General features: G+C 42.5%; 1 protein-coding gene across 11 annotated transcripts; it reads right to left on the bottom strand.

Moving 5' to 3' along the window:
* Window positions 1-212: 212 nt before the first annotated feature.
* SIRT3 (sirtuin 3) lies at window positions 213-18617 on the bottom strand. 11 transcript variants are annotated; one of them, XM_087950675.1, is made up of 11 exons: window positions 18581-18617; window positions 15573-15723; window positions 14472-14595; window positions 14059-14154; window positions 13468-13657; window positions 6774-6971; window positions 4510-4742; window positions 4246-4346; window positions 3483-3644; window positions 2217-2426; window positions 213-996 (listed from the first exon to the last, which is right to left on the bottom strand). In XM_087950675.1, exons 4-11 carry the CDS (start codon window positions 14132-14134, stop codon window positions 976-978), a joined length of 1191 nt encoding a protein of 396 aa, XP_087806801.1. In that variant the 5' UTR covers window positions 14135-14154; window positions 14472-14595; window positions 15573-15723; window positions 18581-18617; the 3' UTR covers window positions 213-975. The 11 variants fall into 11 exon arrangements, with proteins under 11 accessions (XP_087806801.1, XP_087806799.1, XP_087806807.1 ...); XM_087950673.1 differs by having other exon boundaries at window positions 18489-18617; XM_087950681.1 differs by having other exon boundaries at window positions 13457-13657; window positions 18489-18617.
* Window positions 18618-18685: the final 68 nt, after the last annotated feature.

Raw genomic sequence — 18685 nt, forward strand, 5'->3', positions numbered from 1 at the left:
AAAACTAAAAAGGCACACCACCATCTCTTTTAAGAAGATAATAAACAGGAAACTAGTTAACTGAGGTTGAATCTGCTGAATGGATTCAACCAATGTTTCAATGGTTTGATGTATTGATGAAACCAAATTATAAGGATTTTTTGAAATATAAGTATTAAATAAAATCAAGGTAGGGAATGAAAGCTTTAATTAATCAAATGAAAATACTGAGCTATTGTTAAAATAGATTTTATTTTGCTTTAAATTGAACTGTAGTTGCAAATGCTACACATTCATCCAGCACCTACAGTATAGCATTCCTGTATATGTTAGCTCTTACTAGAAATATTGATGGATAAACAAGTTATCTTTTCAAGTTACGTAAGTGATATCTGTGAATTAATACACACATTATTTTCATAACTTTTACTTTATACATTGATAAATAAAGCTGGAATTCACTTTTGATAAAAAATGCACTCCAAATTTGATTTCTTCCAAGTGGGTAGAAAATTGTGGATTCAGTATGAATGAAATACTCTTGTTGAGGCTCTGATTAAAACACCCCATATCCGTAATACTTTTAAAATGACTCAGAAGTAATTCAAGGTGAAAAAGAAAAAAAATTGGAGAAAATTAATGCGTTCTAAAAGGGAGATAGCAGTTACATTGAAAATGTTTACAGCTTATCTTCATGGAAAATTAAATTCAAATTATTTGTAGGATCCAGTCTGGGTTGGTCACCAGGACCAGAAGTTTAGTCTTCATCAAATTATTTTATTTTCATCTCCCCAAGAGGCTTGAGAACATGCCTTTCTCTGAGGCATCAAAAATGTCCAAGGAGTTAAATTATTATTTCCAGATAGTTCTTACCGTTACCTACTAGGTGAACAAAAACTTTTCACCCCAATCTGTGAATTTATCACTATAACCTTTGGCTGAGGCACACTTTACTTTTTGAGGAGTTAAATCTTTTCAAAAGTAGAGAATACACTTCTATTTCTCCTTTATATCCAGCTGAAAACACAAAAAACATGGGTTATTACAACCCACACCAACTGTTGAGATACCATCCCCAAAAGTAGAAATGACAAAGTAGAGACTGTAGTTAAACAAAAACATTACCGCCAAATAAACACACGAAGAACCAATTTTAACCACATTTATATTTACTTATGTTTACTTGAACCTGAGCAGAATGGACTGACGTTTTGCATCGTATCATTCTGGGTTGTCAGACAAAATATGTTTAACATATATCTGCGCAGCCTGCTCTCAGAACAGAATGATGCTCATTTTACATAATTGGCACAGGCTGCACATGAATTAGGAGTGTGCTGTGGTACCCTGTGAGTGCAGGGAGGCCAAGGGAAGGGGGCACAGGTTCACATAAGTACAGGGACAGGGAAAAGGTAGGTACAGGTTGACACAAGGGCAGGGAAATTAAAAGAAGAAGAAGGGTGTGATGAAGTGAGCAGAAGGTGGGAGACTGACCAGAACCTTCCCTGCCAACTTCCCATTGCCTTTGCTTCTGAGAAGCCAGTAGGGAAGGTTGCAAATGGCAGTCATATGTCTGCAGGATATTGCAACTTTTGTTGAGTATGAGCTGGTTGCCAAGCAAGCAAGTAAAAATTGTGTGACTGTAGGGCAGGGGTCTCCAACCTTGGCAACTTTAAGCCTGGCGGACTTCAACTCCCAGAATTCCCCAGCCAGCAAAGCTGGCTGGGGAATTCTGGGAGTTGAAGTCCGCCAGGCTTAAAGTTGCCAAGGTTGGAGACCCCTGCTGTAGGGCATTGTGATGGCAGGAAATTAGAGGAAAATTAGAGGAATGGTTCTATAAGTACCATCCATTCATTTCTATTGCAACTTTGGTCATTGAATGCAAGGAATACCCAAACTATAATTTTATGAATTGTTTCCAAATCTTAAGTTTCACTCTGAGAAAGCAAAATGTTACTGAAATAAATCATAAAATGCAACAAATTGTCACATGGGACAGATTACATAGACATTTTCCTTTAGTTACCAAGATGGAAAGTGATAGCATCCCATGGAATTGGGTGGATATAACAAATGTAAGAAAAATAAATCTATATGATTGATAAATAGTCTGATGGATAAAACAACTGTGTAGTCTATATTAATTAAAGTCTTATCCTTAATTGTATCATTTTCATAACTCCAACCAGCAAAATAAAAAGCGTGAGAGGCAAAGTTTTCAAATAAAAATGACATACCTTTTCTTTTTCCTTTTTTATTAGTTCCTGTAGCTCCTCTTTCCAGCCTAACAATTCTACCACTTTTTCCACTCCACTGATTACATCTCCCAGTTCAGCTACATCATTGTGCTGTGACCGGAATGCAAATGGCCCCACCAGGTCTCGATTAATCAGAACACGAGGCACAGAACCACGGACAGCTCCTGCCAGACTAGCAAAGGGCTCCACCTAAAATAAAGCATTAGAAAGGAGAGTGGAGGGAGTCATCTCTCTTGCAAACTAAAGATCGCTGCACTTTGGGGGTTTTATTTCTAAGAAGAAAATAGTTATAGATCTTCAAATGTTAAACTGAAAGCTTACACCAAATGTCTCCTGCATTTGCCCACTCCATATGTGCTAAGATGAACCGTGCACAAATCACAGGATACAAAAAATGGTACTGTCAATATTTAAGATGATGAGATGGTACTTTGATTTATATGCTGATTTTTCTAAGAGTCCTTACAAGATATTTGAGCAAAACCTTCTAGCAACAAGGCCTGCAATATTATTCCTATGGGAGAAGACAGCTGAAGATAATGAATTCTTAAGGCTTTATACAGGGGTGGGCTTCAAAAATGTTAGCAACGGGTTCTCTGCCCGGTTGTTGGGTGGGCGTGGCCATGGTGAGTGTGGCCTAGTCTGCCTCTGGCACCATGGCAGGGAGGGGGGGCAATTTTGTCCTCCCCAGGTTCCGGAGGCTTTTGTCAAGCCTCCGGGAAGGGCTCTGGAGGCTCTCTGGAAGCCAGAAACAGGCCCATTTTCGGGTTTCCCAAACTTCCGGGAGGCCCATTTTTCACCCTCCCCGAGCCTCCGCATGAGCTCTGCACTTACCTGCATCGAAAACAGGCCGCGTGGGGACTCCTGGGAGGGGTAGGCGGGGCCAGCCAGGAATGGGATTTGGGGGTTCTCCAAAGTGTGCAGAATCTTAGGATCTCCCGAACCCCTGCAAATCCCCAGCAGCCCACCCCTGGCTTTACAGCAGGGGTATCCAACCTTGACAACTTTAAGACTTGTGGAGTTCAGCTGGGGAATTCTGGGAGCTGAAGCCCACAGGTCTTAAACTTGCCAAGATTGGACAGTCCTGTTCTACAATATAATGAACTTAAAACCCTGAAATCCCTGCCCATCTCTTTCGTTGATCGCTGACTTCTCATGACTTTTTCTCTGTTCTCCAGAGTCTCTGAATCACTTTGTCTTAAAAACCCATCTCTTATTCTCTTCCCATGTTCATGATAGCCAGACCTCAAGGGAGGTTCCAACGATAAAAAGCAGGTCTGCCATAGGAAAGTCTGTCAAATGCAAGAAGAAGCGATGAGGGAGCTCTTCTCCAAAGAATATAATGTCAGGCTTGACCACTCCAGTGCAAACAGGGCATTTGGGAATTTTGTCAGTCATCACATCCCCCTGAAATGAAATCAGATAATAGGGATATAAGTTCCTAATCAGGCAGTATAAGCCACAAGATTGACATCACAACTGAGGACAGCGCACACTAAAATTGCAATAAAAGCAAGGGCAATCCTTTGCTGAAGCAAAGATCTAGGATCCAGTTGAAATACGTGGATCCATCTGAAAAGAGGAGCCAGTGAGTAGGCAGCTACTGTCATTTCTTAGCCCGGCCAGTGGAAGGAGGCCTATCCTATGAATAGGAGCAGCCAGGAAAAGCTGAGAATAGGAGGAGCATTACTGGCTGGTTGTCTCTATCCTTATTCATGCCTGCTTTGCATTTTGGAGAAATCACTCTGCTGACTTCACTGTTACGTGAGAAATGATCTTGGATTGTCTCATGAGAGATGTGGAGTAAGAGAGATGCTGCCTGTGAAGTGAGAGTAAAGATGAGGAATAGATATCTCAACTGGCTGGTGTTCGAGTAGGACAAGGATTTCAAGGATTGGAATGTTACCTTTCTGGAAGCCTGGAATCAACAGAAACAGGCTGACTGTACATTTGCATTAAAAATGATATATGTAAATACTTGTACTATTCCTGCTGCGCTGTAGCTTACCCTGAAATCCTCTCCTGAATATGATCTTCGACAGACAGTACATGTAGCAGAAGCAAATGTGCCGTGAGCTTCAACTAATTTATCTGGAGGAATCCCAGCAACTAGAACACACAAGACTGAAAGATCAGATTTGGTCAAACTCTTCACCAACTCAAAGATATTTAAAATGGATGATCCCTCATCATCACCATCACCACAACAAATATTATTGTTGTATAATTTGCTTTCAATCTATCTTCTCAGAGCCAGTGGCAAGAGGCTCACCTCTCTCCAGCCCATCAATATTTTGTGTGTAGAGGCGCAGAAGGAGCCCTTTGTCAAACAGAAGTCGAAGAAAATAATGGGCATAGTTTGGTCTGTAATTGCCAGGGTACAACTCCTTAGCTAACCTGAAGAAAGGCTTGGGATTCTGGAAAAAGTAGCTAAGTTCAAATATGGCTTCAGGGTACGGAATATTATACTGCTGAAGGTTACTGTATAGCCCACTCCCAGGAGACCTGCAAAAAGAATAGTAGAGTAAAATTAGAATAATGACAGGCCGGGAAACCAAATCCATTCAAGGGATCCCTATCTTATGGTTCACTATTTGTATGGGATACGTTTTTTTTTTAAAAAAGTGCCTCACATAAATAAAGGCAAGTACTGGATTAGGAACACTTTCCCCCAAGTTAGAAAGCTGGTTTTTTAAGATGATGTATCAGGACAAAGTCTATCATACATTACAGGACTACCAACTGGACAAGAGGAAGTACCCAGCGTGGGAACAATTATTGTTCCAGAAGAGCTCACGTATACTGTTTTCTCTATATGTGAAATCCAAATCTATATTTGGATACTAACTGCAGTTGATATCACTGATTTAATCAAAGGCAATTACTCCCATACATTTGTCAATGCATGCAATGTCTGCCTAACTTCTTAGTCATTGTTCAACCCAATGAACGTATGAGGGGGATCCACAAATTGGCAGTTGAAAGCCTTAACAAAGGAAATCCCTAGGTACAGTACTGAAATATCTAATCCAAGAAATCAACATGATTAGAATTCTAAGGAAAGGAAAGTGGTAAATGCATTTTACTTTTCACTCAAAACAAAACAATTACACCCAGAATGTTCCAAGTTACAAGTATTTTGACAAGGAAAACAATTATCCCAAGAAGTCACCACAAAATACAGAACATCTGTTGAACCTAATAGATCTACCTCTCCCAGACATGATTTACCTTGCATGTATGTGGGTTTTAATGAGCATGGGATAGGTTGGATAAGGAAGAACCCACTTCACCCAACTTTAAGACAGTGGCAGCAGATATTGAATTGGTTTCTGCTGCTGTCCACAAACTACTAAGTGCAACAGGGAACACGACATTCCAATAGAATCACCTGAGACAATACAGAAATGACTGACCTACCAAGTAAAATGAATTCATATACAGGTAATCCTTGTGTAACATCCACTTGCTCAGCAATTGCTTAAAATTACAGTGAGTCTGAACAAGGGGTACTTACGATGGGTCCTTTAGTTGCAGCTGTTGCAACATTCCTACACACGGTTGCAATTCAAGTGCTTGGCAACCAGCTTGCACATATAAGTGCAGCATCTCATGGTCAAATAATTGTAGTTTGAAACCTTCACTGATGGCTTCCGTAAGCAAAGTCATTGAGGAAACCAGCAAGAGGCCGTTATCGTCAGATGCTAAGACCATGTATGATTCACCTAATGACAATGACTGCTGGAACTGCCATTGTAAATCAGCACAATTATGTGACATTGCGCTTTACAACCATGTCATTTAGCAACCGAGTTCCTGTCCCAATTACTATTGGTGAGGACCAACTATAAAATAAGTGGATTTTTCATTTGCAACCAATTTATAAATTCAGATCAGTTTGATCTGGTGGATAAAGTGTTCGATCACGAATAGGGAAACATGAGTTTTAGTCTTGATCTAAGCATGGAAAGCCAGCTGGGTAACCTTGGGCCAGTCACTCCTCTCAACCTTAAGAAAATGGCAATGCCAAACCAGTTCTGAAAAAGTTCCTGAAATAACCACATAACCAGGAATCAAATCTGATTGAACGCTAAAATAAATAAGAAGTGTGTTAATGTCTTAGAACAGCAAGATCAAATGAGAAAAAGGAAAGTAAAAGGCCAAATGACTCTTGGCCAATAATACTAATATTATTGTTGGCAATACAATCGTTCTTGAAGACCTCCAAAAAAACTCTTGAAGGTACGACAGTTCATGTAGCCCTTTTTTGTGAAGAGTTGTTGCACTACTAATTAAAAGAGGAAACAAGGCTCTGTGTTGGGAGAAGCAGAAAAATAACACTGACATTTCCCTACAGTCATCCCCCCCCCAAAATACCCTATTTGAGCCGCTGTTATTTAACACATGATAAAAGCTATGTGACAGTGTGACACCTACTGCAAACAGGTTTCATGGATGACCATTCTTGTGTTTTGCTGACATGAATGCTTATTTGGTTAAAGCTGGCAAAGGCATATGAGTAGCTCCACACAGTACCTGAAATCTGGAATCCCACTCGGGGTACTGAGTCCTGCTCCAGCCATCACTACTATCCTATGGCATTCTTTCTTCTGGATGCGTTCCATCACATCTCTTAGGCTGAGCTTCTTATTTCCACTGTTATTTCCTCCTTGGCCAATTCCAAAAAACACTCTTGAGAATGTGGATAGGGACAATAACCTTATTCCCTGGATCCTGCAGGCAACGTAATAAGTAAGCATGCTTTAGATGATAAAGAATCACACTTATAAAGGAAAAAATAACCAATATTCCAGTCCAATCTATGATTTACAGGAAATACCCATCCATGGATTGTTATCTAATACATTCAGAAAAGGATCAGCGTGAGCTTTTCCTTTTCCCTTGATGTGGCATTGAAGAATCTCCACCCAGCCTTTAGCAGACAAAGAAACTCTACTAGCATACAGCTTTCTGTTCCCATTGTCAGTTCCTGTTGTCTCTCATTCAAATAATTGCAATCACTTGACTTCCTTGATAAAAGATGAAATTTTATACAGATTGTCCTCGGACCATGCCCAGGTAAAGTGAAAAACAATACCAGTTCAGCCAAGGATGACTTAGGACTTTCTCATTCATGGACTTAAGTCAAGCTGAAGGCAACACCATTGGGATATAGTAGAAAAAAAATTAACGTATTGGGCATATTTTCACTATAGTTAGGTTCAATGGAGAATGAATATTAGATAATTCCATTTAAAGTTAAGGCCAAAACAGACCATGAATGGCATCGTTTCTTGTATAAGTTTGCTAGTTCCTATGTTTTACACAAAGAAGCACTTTTGACATATTATGTAAAACGTGGTATTCACCAAGATTTTTTTTTACATTTGGGGATGTTTCAACAGCAGAGTATTTTATATATACTGTATCTGCATGATTAAAGCTGATTAAAGTTTAATTGCTAACAAAATTGGGTCTTGATATGCAGTATGAAAATACTTAGTTGAATGGAGGCAACATCTGAAATATATTACTGTAACTTCCCTCCAATTAGTATTAACACAATTTCAGATGCAAGAAGTGGTATTGGACAAATATGACAGCCATTCTCCTAAAACTTCTCCTGACCAACTCCAACTTGTTTTGCTGTACTTGCCAAATATTTAGAACCTGTTAAGTTCGCCGATCGGAAAGGAGGACGCAAGGCTTCGTGACTTTCAACTCTTTATTCAGTTCGAGATTGGCTTAGCTTGGCTAGGGTGTGCGGCGGCTTATATTGAACTTGCCGGCCGAGCCGCGGCCAATGGCATCGCCTTGAATCTCCCGCGATCGGATTCCTCCAATCGCGGGTGATCCACAGCAGGCCAATCAGTGCGGCTCGCTCGGCCAATCGGGTCGCCGCGCGTTCCAGCCAATCAGAACGGTTATTTATAAGAATGCAAATGTACAGTACAGAACACTCCTCCCCTCTTGGTATGGTCCTACGTGACGTAGTCCCGTAAGTAGGCGGGGCTCCGTACTTGCCTACTGGACCTGCGCAGGTTAGTTGTTGTCTGGTCTTCGAACGGTTCGGTCGGGTTCTGTGTCGCTCCCTGCCTCATTGATGGAACCGCCTGGAAGGGTGAGCCGGGCCTTTCGTTGTAGCTCCCTCCCGGTCTACTCGGGTTGGTCGAGCTGCGGCCTTTGTCGCTCCCGCCTGGTCTTTCCGGGCTGGTTGAGCTGGCTTGGCTGTTTCTCCCTGGCGAGGCTTCGGGTTGTTTGTCTGCTTCTGTTCTGGTTGGTGAGTATTCTTGGTTTCTTTCCTGTTGGGGTTGTTTGTCTTGATTTCCGGGGTTTTCCCTCCCCTCTTGGTTGGTGTTGGGGTTTTCCCTTCCCCCTGTAGCACCTTTTTCTGTGTATGCTTGCGTGTCGGTTTCTCGTGTTGGTTCTCGATCTTAACTGATCGATGTGTCTTTTCCATGCTCGTCCGTCGGTTGTTTGCAGTCGGTACAAGCGGGGACCTGTCACCTGGGTTATTGTTGCTGGTACCCAGAGTGGGTCCCCTGTGAGGTTTTTTGCGTATACTGCGTCACCTGGTATGAATGCCCGGTGCTTGCTGGATGAGTCGGGGGGTTTTTCCGGGTTGTATGTGGGGTGTAGTCTGTCTAGTGGGAACCTCAATTTTCTCCCCATTAGTAGTTCTGCCAGGCTTTTGTTGGTTGTCGTGTTTGGCGTTATGTGTTGTATAAATAGCATTTTATTAATTTTTTCCTGTATTTCTCCGGTTTCTATTTTCTGGATTGTTTTTTTTGTAAATTGTACCATTCGTTCCGCCCTCCCATTCGCCGCCGGATGTGCTGGCGCTGTCAGCGCATGCCGTATCCCCCATTCCGCTAGGAATTTTTTGAATTCCAGCGAGGTAAATTGGGGCCCATTATTGGATACAATGACGTCGGGGAGGCCATGGGTTGCAAATAGTCTGTTGAGTTCTCTGGTAACGGCCTCCGTGGTGGTGGTTCTCATGTTGCTTACCTCCAACCAGTTGGAGTAAGCATCTACCATGATGAGGAAAGTGTGTCCCTTCGTAGGTCCGGCGAAGTCTATATGAATCCTGGACCATGGCCCCCTGGGGGTCTCCCATTCCCGGATTGGGACGGTGGGGGGGCTTGGCCTGGATTCTTGGCATGGTCTGCATGTTGCCACCCAAGCCTCGATCTGTTTGTCCATCCCTGGCCACCAGGCGTAACTCCTGGCCAGGGCTTTAGTCTTAACGATGCCCGGGTGCCCCTCATGCAATAGCTCCAAGACACTTTTTTTGTAATTTTTCCGGGATGACAACCCTATCCCCCCATAGTAAACAACCCTTTTGTATGGACAGTTCTGTTTGCCGGTTCCGAAATGACCTGAATTGTCCGTCGTCGTCTGTTTCCGGCCACCCTTTCTCCACCCAATACAAAACCCGCGCCAGACGTTTGTCTTTATTGGTTTCGCGGGCAATGTCTGACGCGGTTACAGGGAGATTAGGTAGAGTTTCTATGCTCAGGGTGGACGTTGTGGGTGCTGGGTCAGTGTCCAGGTCGGGTAGCGGCGTGCGGCTCAAGGCGTCTGCGTGGGCAATAGTCTTACCGGGTCGGTGGGTCAGCCGGTAGCTGTAGGCGGCGAGGAATTCGGACCACCTTGTCATCCTTGGGGATAGAATGTTCGGGGTGGCCTTGTTCCCTGCCAGGATTCCCAGCAGCGGGTTGTGATCGGTGATGATGGTGAAGGTCCTGCCATAGAGGTACTCGTGGAACCTCTTTACGGCGGCGACGATTGCCAGGGCCTCCTTATCTAGCTGGCTGTAATTCCTTTCTGGTTTTGAGAGGGTTCTTGAAAAGAAGGCGATGGGTGCCTCTTTTCCGTCCGGGAGAGTGTGGCTGAGGACGGCTCCGACGCCGAAAGGTGATGCGTCGCATGTGACCACTAGTGGTAGGGTCTCGCTGTATTGAATGAGGACAGCGTCTGATGTGAGTAGGTCTTTCGTCCGGTTGAATGCGTTTTCCTCTCGCCTTCCCCAGTTCCAAATGGCTGTTTTGTCGAGTAGCCTATGCAAAGGCTCTGCCGCCGTCGCCTTTTGGGGCAGGAAAACATTATAGAAGTTAATCAGCCCGAGAAACGCCTGCAGTTCGGTTTTGTTATTCGGTCTGGGGGCTTCTTTGATGGCCCTGATTTTTTTCTCTGTGGGGTGGATTCCGTGCTGGTCTAGGAGGTACCCTAGGAATTCGACTTTTTCGGTGCACAGCTGGCATTTTTCTTTTTTGACTTTCAGCCCCGAGTCTTTGAATTTTTGTAATACCTCCCTTAGTCGGCTTTCTAATTGTTTCGTGTTTGCCGCTGATACCAGCACGTCATCAAAATAGGGCACCACCCCCTTGATGCCTTGTAGTAACCTTTCCATTAGGCTCTGGAAAATTCCCGGTGCCACGCTGACCCCGAACTGGAGTCTCTTGCAGCGGAAAGCCTCCCGGTGTGTCACTATGGTTTACGCCTCGGCGGTTTCTGCGTCGACCGGCAGCTGCTGGTAGGCTTGTGCCAGGTCGAGCTTCGCGAAGACCTTGCCCCCCCCTCCCAGTGAGTGCAGAAGGTGCTGTACTACCGGGACGGGGTAGGCGCTTTGCTGTAGGGCGCAGTTTAGGGTGGCCTTATAGTCCCTGCAGATTCTCACCGACCCATCGGGCTTTACCGGGGTGACTATGGGGGTCTCCCATCTGGCGTGGTCGATCGGTTCTAGCACTCCCTGTTTGATGAGCTTGTCTATTTGCTCATTGATCTTAGGTCTGAGTGCGAAAGGCACACGCCGTGGCTTAAGGCGGATCGGGGGAATGCTGGGATCTAGGCTGAAAGAAATAGGGGGCCCACGGTACTTGCCCAGGCTGCTGTCGAAAACCTCCTGGAAGGCCTTCGCGAGTTGTTCCTCCCAGTCTGCTTCGGTGATGTGATCGATGCCCGTCACCCCGATTCCAAGCGGTGCGAACCACTGTAGTCCCAAAAGTCTGGGTCGGTCTCAGACCACGATAGTTAGGGGAAGTGTTGCTGTTCGCCCTTTGAATGTGATTTTAAATTGTCTGGTGCCGACTATGGGGATGCGGTTCCCTTAGTAGTCCTTTAGAATTAGCTTTTGGCTTTCTAGTCCCTTTTTGTGGATGCTGGGCACCAGGCGCTTGATTTCCCGCCATGCAACCATGGAGAGGTAGGACCTGGAGTCCACCTCCATTTTGCATGGTTGGCCTTCGATGCCCACCTCCACGTGTACCTTGCGGGCATCCCAGCTAGACGAATGGCCGATGATGACCGTCTGATGGGTCTCTTCTCTTTGTCGGTCCTCGTCGTTCCGTCGGCTCCGTTCCTCTCGGCTCCACCAGCTCTTGGCCTGGCGGTCTCTTGTCCAGGGTGTGTGTGTGTGCGATCTTGCCTTTGGCTGCTGCTGTGTGGTCGGGGGCTGTAGTTTCGCTTGAAACGGCAGACTCGAGCGATGTGCCCCTTCTTGTCGCAATGGCGGCAGATCGCGTCAAAGAAACAGCAGTCTGCCCGAGGATGGTCACCCCCGCACCCAGCGCATTGTAGCCCCGACTTACGACTCCGTCGCTCGCGCCGGTCCCTTTCTGCTTGGAGCCTGTGGATATCTTCCTCTCCATCGGTGGTGTCGGAGAGGGAGTCGAGGTCGCCATGATGGGTGGTGGTGGTCGCTCGGCGGGTGGTCTCCTGGGGGTTTCCTGGTGTTTGGTTCGTCTCAGTGGTTACGGGCCGATCTGTCCCGTCGGTTCGTCGCATTCGGGCTGCGGACTTCCGGGTTGCCTCAGCTGCGGTTGTCTCGGCAAGGGCGTCTGCGAGGGAGATGTCGCCCCTTGCCATCAGCCGGCTCTGTAGGACGGGGTCCTTGAGTCCGAAGACAACGCTGTCTCGTAGTGCCTCGTCCATGTCCGTGAAGCCGCACATGCCCCCTAGGTTCCGTAGATCCGCTACGAAATCGCCGATGCTCTCACCCTCTCTCTGGTCTCGGCAGGAAGTTGTGCCGCCTGATGAGGGTGGGTACGGCGGGGGCATAGTGGCTTCGTAGCAGAGGCTCAAGGTCGGCCCAGTCCGTTGCCTTAACGTCTTCGGGTTTCGCAAGGGCTTTTGCCATTTTAAACACTGCGGGCCCGCAGTGTGTCAGCAAAACAGCTCTTTTTTTCTGCCCATTTGCGTCCTTGAGGTTGCTACTTTCCAGGAACATCAGGAATCGGTCTATGTATGATTCCCAGTCCTCAGTAGCTTGGTTGAAGGGGGCGGGTGGCGCGATGCTGGCCATCTTGCTGGATGCCTCTATCTTGGTGCCACGTGCTCGGTGGGGATCAGTTTCGCGATCCCATCCTCGTCGCCAGTGTTAAGTTCGCCGATCGGAAAGGAGGACGCAAGGCTTCGTGACTTTCAACTCTTTATTCAGTTCGAGATCGGCTTAGCTTGGCTAGGGTGTGTGGCGGCTTATATTGAACTTGCCGGCCGAGCCGCGGCCAATGGCATCGCCTTGAATCTCCCGCAATCGGATTCCTCCAATCGCGGGTGATCCACAGTGGGCCAATTAGTGCGGCTCGCTCGGCCAATCGGGTCGCCGTGCGTTCTAGCCAATCAGAACGGTTATTTACAAGAATGCAAATGTACAGTACAGAACAGAACCTGTTCTGAAAAAGGATTCTACCCTGATCCCCATAAAACTGAATTCTTATGAAAAACACAGACAGCTCTGAAAAATACTCCATAGATTAAATGCAACCCAACATCATAAACATTTCCTCCACAGTAGCATTACATGGGGATGATTTTGTCCTTGTAACAAAAATATTTTTATATTAGCTTAATTTTTTTTAAATTTTATTAAATACTCTTTTTAAATTGTATGCCTGATAACTGTACGTTGTATTATAACCTATGGATTGGAATACTGAAAAATATTTTATATTAAGTTAATGACATTTTAAAATATATATCATTTTATGCAGAGAATAGCCTTTTATATGCTTTCTAATGTAATACCAAACAGACGCGGTGTCCTCTGGATGGATCCTTTCCTTCTGCCAGCAATAGAACTATTATGAGAATGAGAACTTTGAACCTGAAAGGTAGCTTATTATAGGCTCACAACAAACAGTCAAAAATCTCTTGAGTTTTAATGAGCCTTACTGTTAAATAAGATTTAATAGAATTTCAAGTTAAAGAATATTTACATAAAGGATACCTTATCCCAGACAAGTCTGTTGTATTTTTAAAGCTACTTTCTGAAGTCTTCTGCAGCAAATGTTTTCCATGAGGAAAGCAGAGGACAGATCTTAATGGAATTAAGGGAAGATTTTTGCAGGCTGTCAGACTGGAAGAATTTCTAAAATGCTGATGCTGGGCATACATCCAGAAATCCAGAGACTTCCATCCTAAAAATAATTAAAAAACATTTTTGGAGAAAATATTGAAAGTGAAGAATCATTTTGAAGAAGAACGACAAATAATTTAGCTCAGCAAAACAAAATTTTACATGGTTAATACTTCCTGTGTGGGAGTAGTTTTATCTTTATTATATATTGCTATTACATATATTGCATTTGCTTACAATTTATGCAATAAAATGTTAAAATAAGTAAATTGAGCTTTATTCCTAGTGACTACATGAGGATCTCAACAGCACTGTTTCCCATATTCAGCTTTTCCCTTTGTTGTTCATAATATATTAACTCCCATATATTTGTCCACCTACTGTCACAAATTTCCATACTTTTAAAACCCTGATATGCTTTTCTCAGATCAAGCAAGCTACCTGAAACAGACCGAGACTTACCAATTAATCTCTGTAAACTGGCAATCTGAAGCAGGGTTTTCCTTTCAGAGACTCTGAAATGCAACCTCCAGTTCATTTCCCTTCAGTGGCCAAGTCCTAAATCAGAAAAACCAAGACAAGTGATTTTTTTTTTAAGTATTGCTTTTGTAAGGGCTGATAAAAGCTTGGTATTATTTAGCCAGCAACTGTGATCTAAAAACTAATTTAGGACATAGGGCAAAGCAGCACTGCTCTATTTGCTTTCCATTATCTTGAGCCAGGAAGCACAACAGAAGGACCTTTACCACAATGTTCCTAATAGGACCAATGACAGACTATTTTATCGGTGTTTGAGTATATTGTAATAATGTGATTAATTCTACTACTATCCTCTTACTAAACCTCTGAAAAAATGAGAAAGGAATGAAACGCACCTATGTCAAAAAACAGCTCTGACATAGTTATAGCTTCCCTTCTTGCCAATGTGAAAACCTGCAGAATGGGCATTGCTCTGCTTTGCTTGTGCCCCATCATTTTCCTTTCAAGGCGAAGGACCTGCTACAGGTAAAGCAAAGCAATAGTGAGGGTTGGAGTAGAAGATACGTTTTGAAGTAGATCTTGCTGAATGTAAGCTTTCTCAAAAGGCTCCTGCTTTCATTCCCCAAATCATCAGAAAAATCTTCAAATCCACCCCTATTTTTTTCTCACTGCAGTCAATCTTGCCATGCTAAAAAACTAACATGAATCAGCCAGTTTCCTTTATCTAACCAAGGGGAGAATGTAAAAAAATGGCATCCAGCCAGTCCGTATCTATATGTTGCTAAACAAACTGCACGACTTTTCCCATGAAATCACCAGGAATTGAGCTCAATCCAAAGGAGATTTCACTTTTTCTCCCAAAGCACACCTCTTGCTTCAATCATTTACTTTACATGGAGCTACCTATGAAAAATACAAGCAAGCTAAGTTAGTTCAAAACACAACAGTTCACTTGCTGGTAGGTGAGAGCCATCAGTGCCATATAACAGCAGTGCTATAAGCATGAAATAATAACTTATTGTTTATAAGTCACCTAAATTCCAGTGACTGGGCAGTTTATAAATGTTAAACATTTAAAAACAAAGAACAATGCAAAGTGCATAAAAACAGCATTGGCTTTAGTAGGCTCCCACATAAAATTTAAAGAGCTAGTCTTCGCCTATAAAGCTCTTTATCACTTGGCACATGCTGAATCCCATCACCACATGAGAACTGAGGAAGAAAACACAACACTGCTTCTCATGTATGGTTCCTTTTAAATGTTGATTTATTGCAGAACATTGTTTTTGTGACATATGAAATTAATTTTGATTCTGAACCAGAAGATCTTATATAAGCCTCAAAATTTTAGTTTAAATATACTCACTAAGCTAAGTCTTAATGTGATTACAGCTTTCTTTTCAAATCTTTATTACAGTCTTAATAGAAAGGGTAGACTACAAACTAAACTACAAACAGTTAATAATTTTGAAAACAAAAATATTTTAAAAACTTACATAAAGGATAAACATATATATAAAACAGGGGTGTCAAACTTGTGTCGCCACAGCAGTGTCACGTGATGTATCAGGACTTTTCCCCTCTTCGCTAAACTTGGCATGGGCAGTGTGTGACGCATCAAGCTTGCAGGCCACAAGTTTGACAGCCCTGATATAAAACATAAGAATGAATGCATGATTAACTAATAATAAGAATCCAAAAATTGTGATTGAGTAAAAAAATCAGCTAAATCATGTATTATCTGTTATCAACACTGCCTTCACTACTAATCATCTTTTGTTGGTGTTACTAACAGTCACTTGCTACCAATCATTTTCATTACAGCTGACAATGCTAATCAACCATTCAGTAGAAATGGTAGAAGTTGTACAATATGAAAGCACAGCTACAAAAGGGGGTAAATGTAATGTTAAAAACTAAGCAGATGTTTGTGTTATCTGAGGGAATTAGTAACTGAAATGTTCTGCCATTTGCTGGAATATGATACATATAGTTTGCATTATACAAATACATGTTAATAGCGTTTAATAATAAAAGTCTTAGCATGACTTAAGTCACAAGAAAATTGGGATTGTTCTACCTTGCTATAGTTAGGAAAATGGAAGCTTATGAGGCAAAACATAAAATATTCTGCTAATGCTCAGATGATATAAAATGTTATTGGCTATTATCTCCTTCTTCATATATAAAGGAGTATATTTGTTCCTTTAGTAAAGTTCATGGTCATCTTTTCTATTTAATTTTGAACAAGGAAGAAAAAAAATGGAAAACCAACCAAATACATATAATACAGCAAACACTAGGGAAAATAGGAAATATCTCTAAGTATAGTTATAATTAACTATATATTGCTGGTTGGAACTTTAAGTTAAATTTCCAGTGTTAGCCATTATATGATTCTGCAACCATCAGATTTTTTGACAAAGCACCACAAACTTAAAAGCAAAATTTTAAATAATTTAACAAGTGGCTACATTTCTATTAAAAAAATACAGGATGAATTCTAATCAGTTTTACTTAGACAAGAGTCACTGAAACCTACATGACTAAAACTATATCCCCTTTTTCAACTACCGAAACTAGGAGAAACCGTGACATAGTTTTAAAATTTCCTAAACTGTTCCATTGTCAAAAGGAACATTTCTCTTCTTATTCCAATACCACCCAAAGGCAGCATCAAGGCATTTAAAACAGGTTTGGAAGCAAGACAGGTGACTGGCAGAAACTGGGATTGGCAATAGGGATAGCAAATTCCATGCAGGCTTATTTTTCTGCCAGCTTAAGGATGGATGGATAGCACTAACTCAGTAAAGTGGAAGGCCCAATCTCTGGAAACAAAATTTCTCCCCCAAATGCAGATGTTAATAAAATTATCAACACAGTTGCATAAACAAAATTGTCATAAATATTCCTTGGGTTATTCCCACCCCCCAAACTTGGCAACTTTAAAATGCTGCTGTGGAATTCTGGGAGTTGAAGTTCATCAATTTTAAAGTTGCAAGTTTGAAGAACACTGCCTTAGGTACAGGGGCGCACCTATAAGATTGGCTAATAAAACAAATTGGAGGGCCTTGATGCTCTATACTCTCTGCCAGTCAAAATCATCTTACTTTTCATCTACAGCAACATCATTACATGCACAAAGATGGAAACACTCTGAAATACACACAATAGAGGTTGGTGAATAGGTTGGTGAAGATGACAGAATTTGTAGAAATGGCAAAAAATGAGTTGTTTGATTAGGGAAAAGGCAACAATTACATTTGTCAGTGATTGGAATCCTGTTAGGACATTAAGCTGAAAACAGAACAAAAATGAACTTGTGATTTATGGGTTTGACGATTATAAAGGATAGAATATGGAAAGAAGGAAGCAATATCTATAGAAAAGAAAAATATAAATAAGTTTATAACTGCTGTGAGGAGCAGAAGAGGCTTCTTTGTATCCTTTTGTTTCCTTTTTTCTTTATCACTTCCCCCCACTTTTCCTTCTTTAAATTTGCATTGTTTTATTCTGCAAAAAAAACTTCAACAAAAAATTAAAAATCTCTCTCCTACTTTTCCTCACATGCATTTTTTTTAAAAGCAAAACATAAATCCTTTCCAAAACTATTTCAAAATGCAAGGGCCACCTGCTTTTTCCAAAACTACACAGAAAGGAATAGGAATGTCCAGAAATATAGAAGTCTAGAAATATTTCACAAGAGTTCTCCACTCCTCTACTCATTGCAGAATACCTTATGCCACCAGATTTGAAATTCTAGACCTAGACAACCTAGAACTACGCCGCCTTCGGTCTGATCCGTGCATAAAATTATACACTGTAATGTCCTACCTGTCAATGGATACTTCAGCTTCAACCATAACAACACTAGAGCAAACAATAGATACAAACTCAAGGTTAACCGCAAAAACTTGATTGCAGGAAATACGATTTCAGCAACAGAGTGGTCAATGTCTGGAATACTCTACCTGACTCTGTGGTTTCTTCCCCAAACCCCAAAAACTTTAACCTTAGACTATCTACTATTGACCTCACCCCTTTCCTAAGAGGTCTGTAGTGGGCGTGCATAAGTGCACCAACGTGCCTACCGTCCCTGTCCTATTGTTTCTTTTTTCTTCTTATTCGTATCAATTTCATGTATTCATAATTATGTTTATACTTATACCAGTTATCCTATAATCGCTTGACAAAATAAAATAAATAAAAATAAAATAAATGTCTTTCCTAACATTAACTTTTTCTAATTTTCTCAATGCTAAGATAAGCCCGAATGTAGAGGAAACAGCAAAGCGCTTTATTGGAGGGCAGCCCATTTACTGATTCCGCTACGAGTGAACCTAAGATCTATGGCCAGCAAGGGCCGCGAGTCCTGGGCCCCTACAAGAGAGCCTGTAGTAACGTCAGCGCACCTAGGCAGCAACAATAATGAATCTTCCTACGTCTTGCTATCCTTGCGATACGACGCGCGACAGAAAGGAATGAAACGACGGCGCGTTCCCACCTGGCAGCTGCCCAATGCTAACCAACTGCACTTTCTTATCACTTCGCAAGCTGGCCGGCAGGGGACGCCCGAGCGAAAAAAGGCAGCTCCAGAACCCTCCCACAC

This window comes from Notechis scutatus, chromosome 1, assembly GCF_049901735.1.
Source record: "Notechis scutatus isolate UNSWTSFEM ecotype Mainland chromosome 1, rNotScu1.2, whole genome shotgun sequence".
Classification (NCBI taxonomy): Eukaryota; Metazoa; Chordata; class Lepidosauria; order Squamata; family Elapidae; genus Notechis; species Notechis scutatus.

Coding starts and splice junctions, on each gene's coding strand:
- SIRT3 (XM_087950676.1), bottom strand. CDS start 14,134: ATGAACTGGAGGTTGCATTTCAGAGTCTCTGAAAGGAAAACCCTGCTT. Junction 13,658..14,058: donor CAGTTTACAGAGATTAATTG/GTAAGTCTCGGT, acceptor AATTATTTTTAG/GATGGAAGTCTCTGGATTTC. Junction 3,645..4,245: donor ATTCAGGAGAGGATTTCAGG/GTAAGCTACAGC, acceptor ATTTCATTTCAG/GGGGATGTGATGACTGACAA.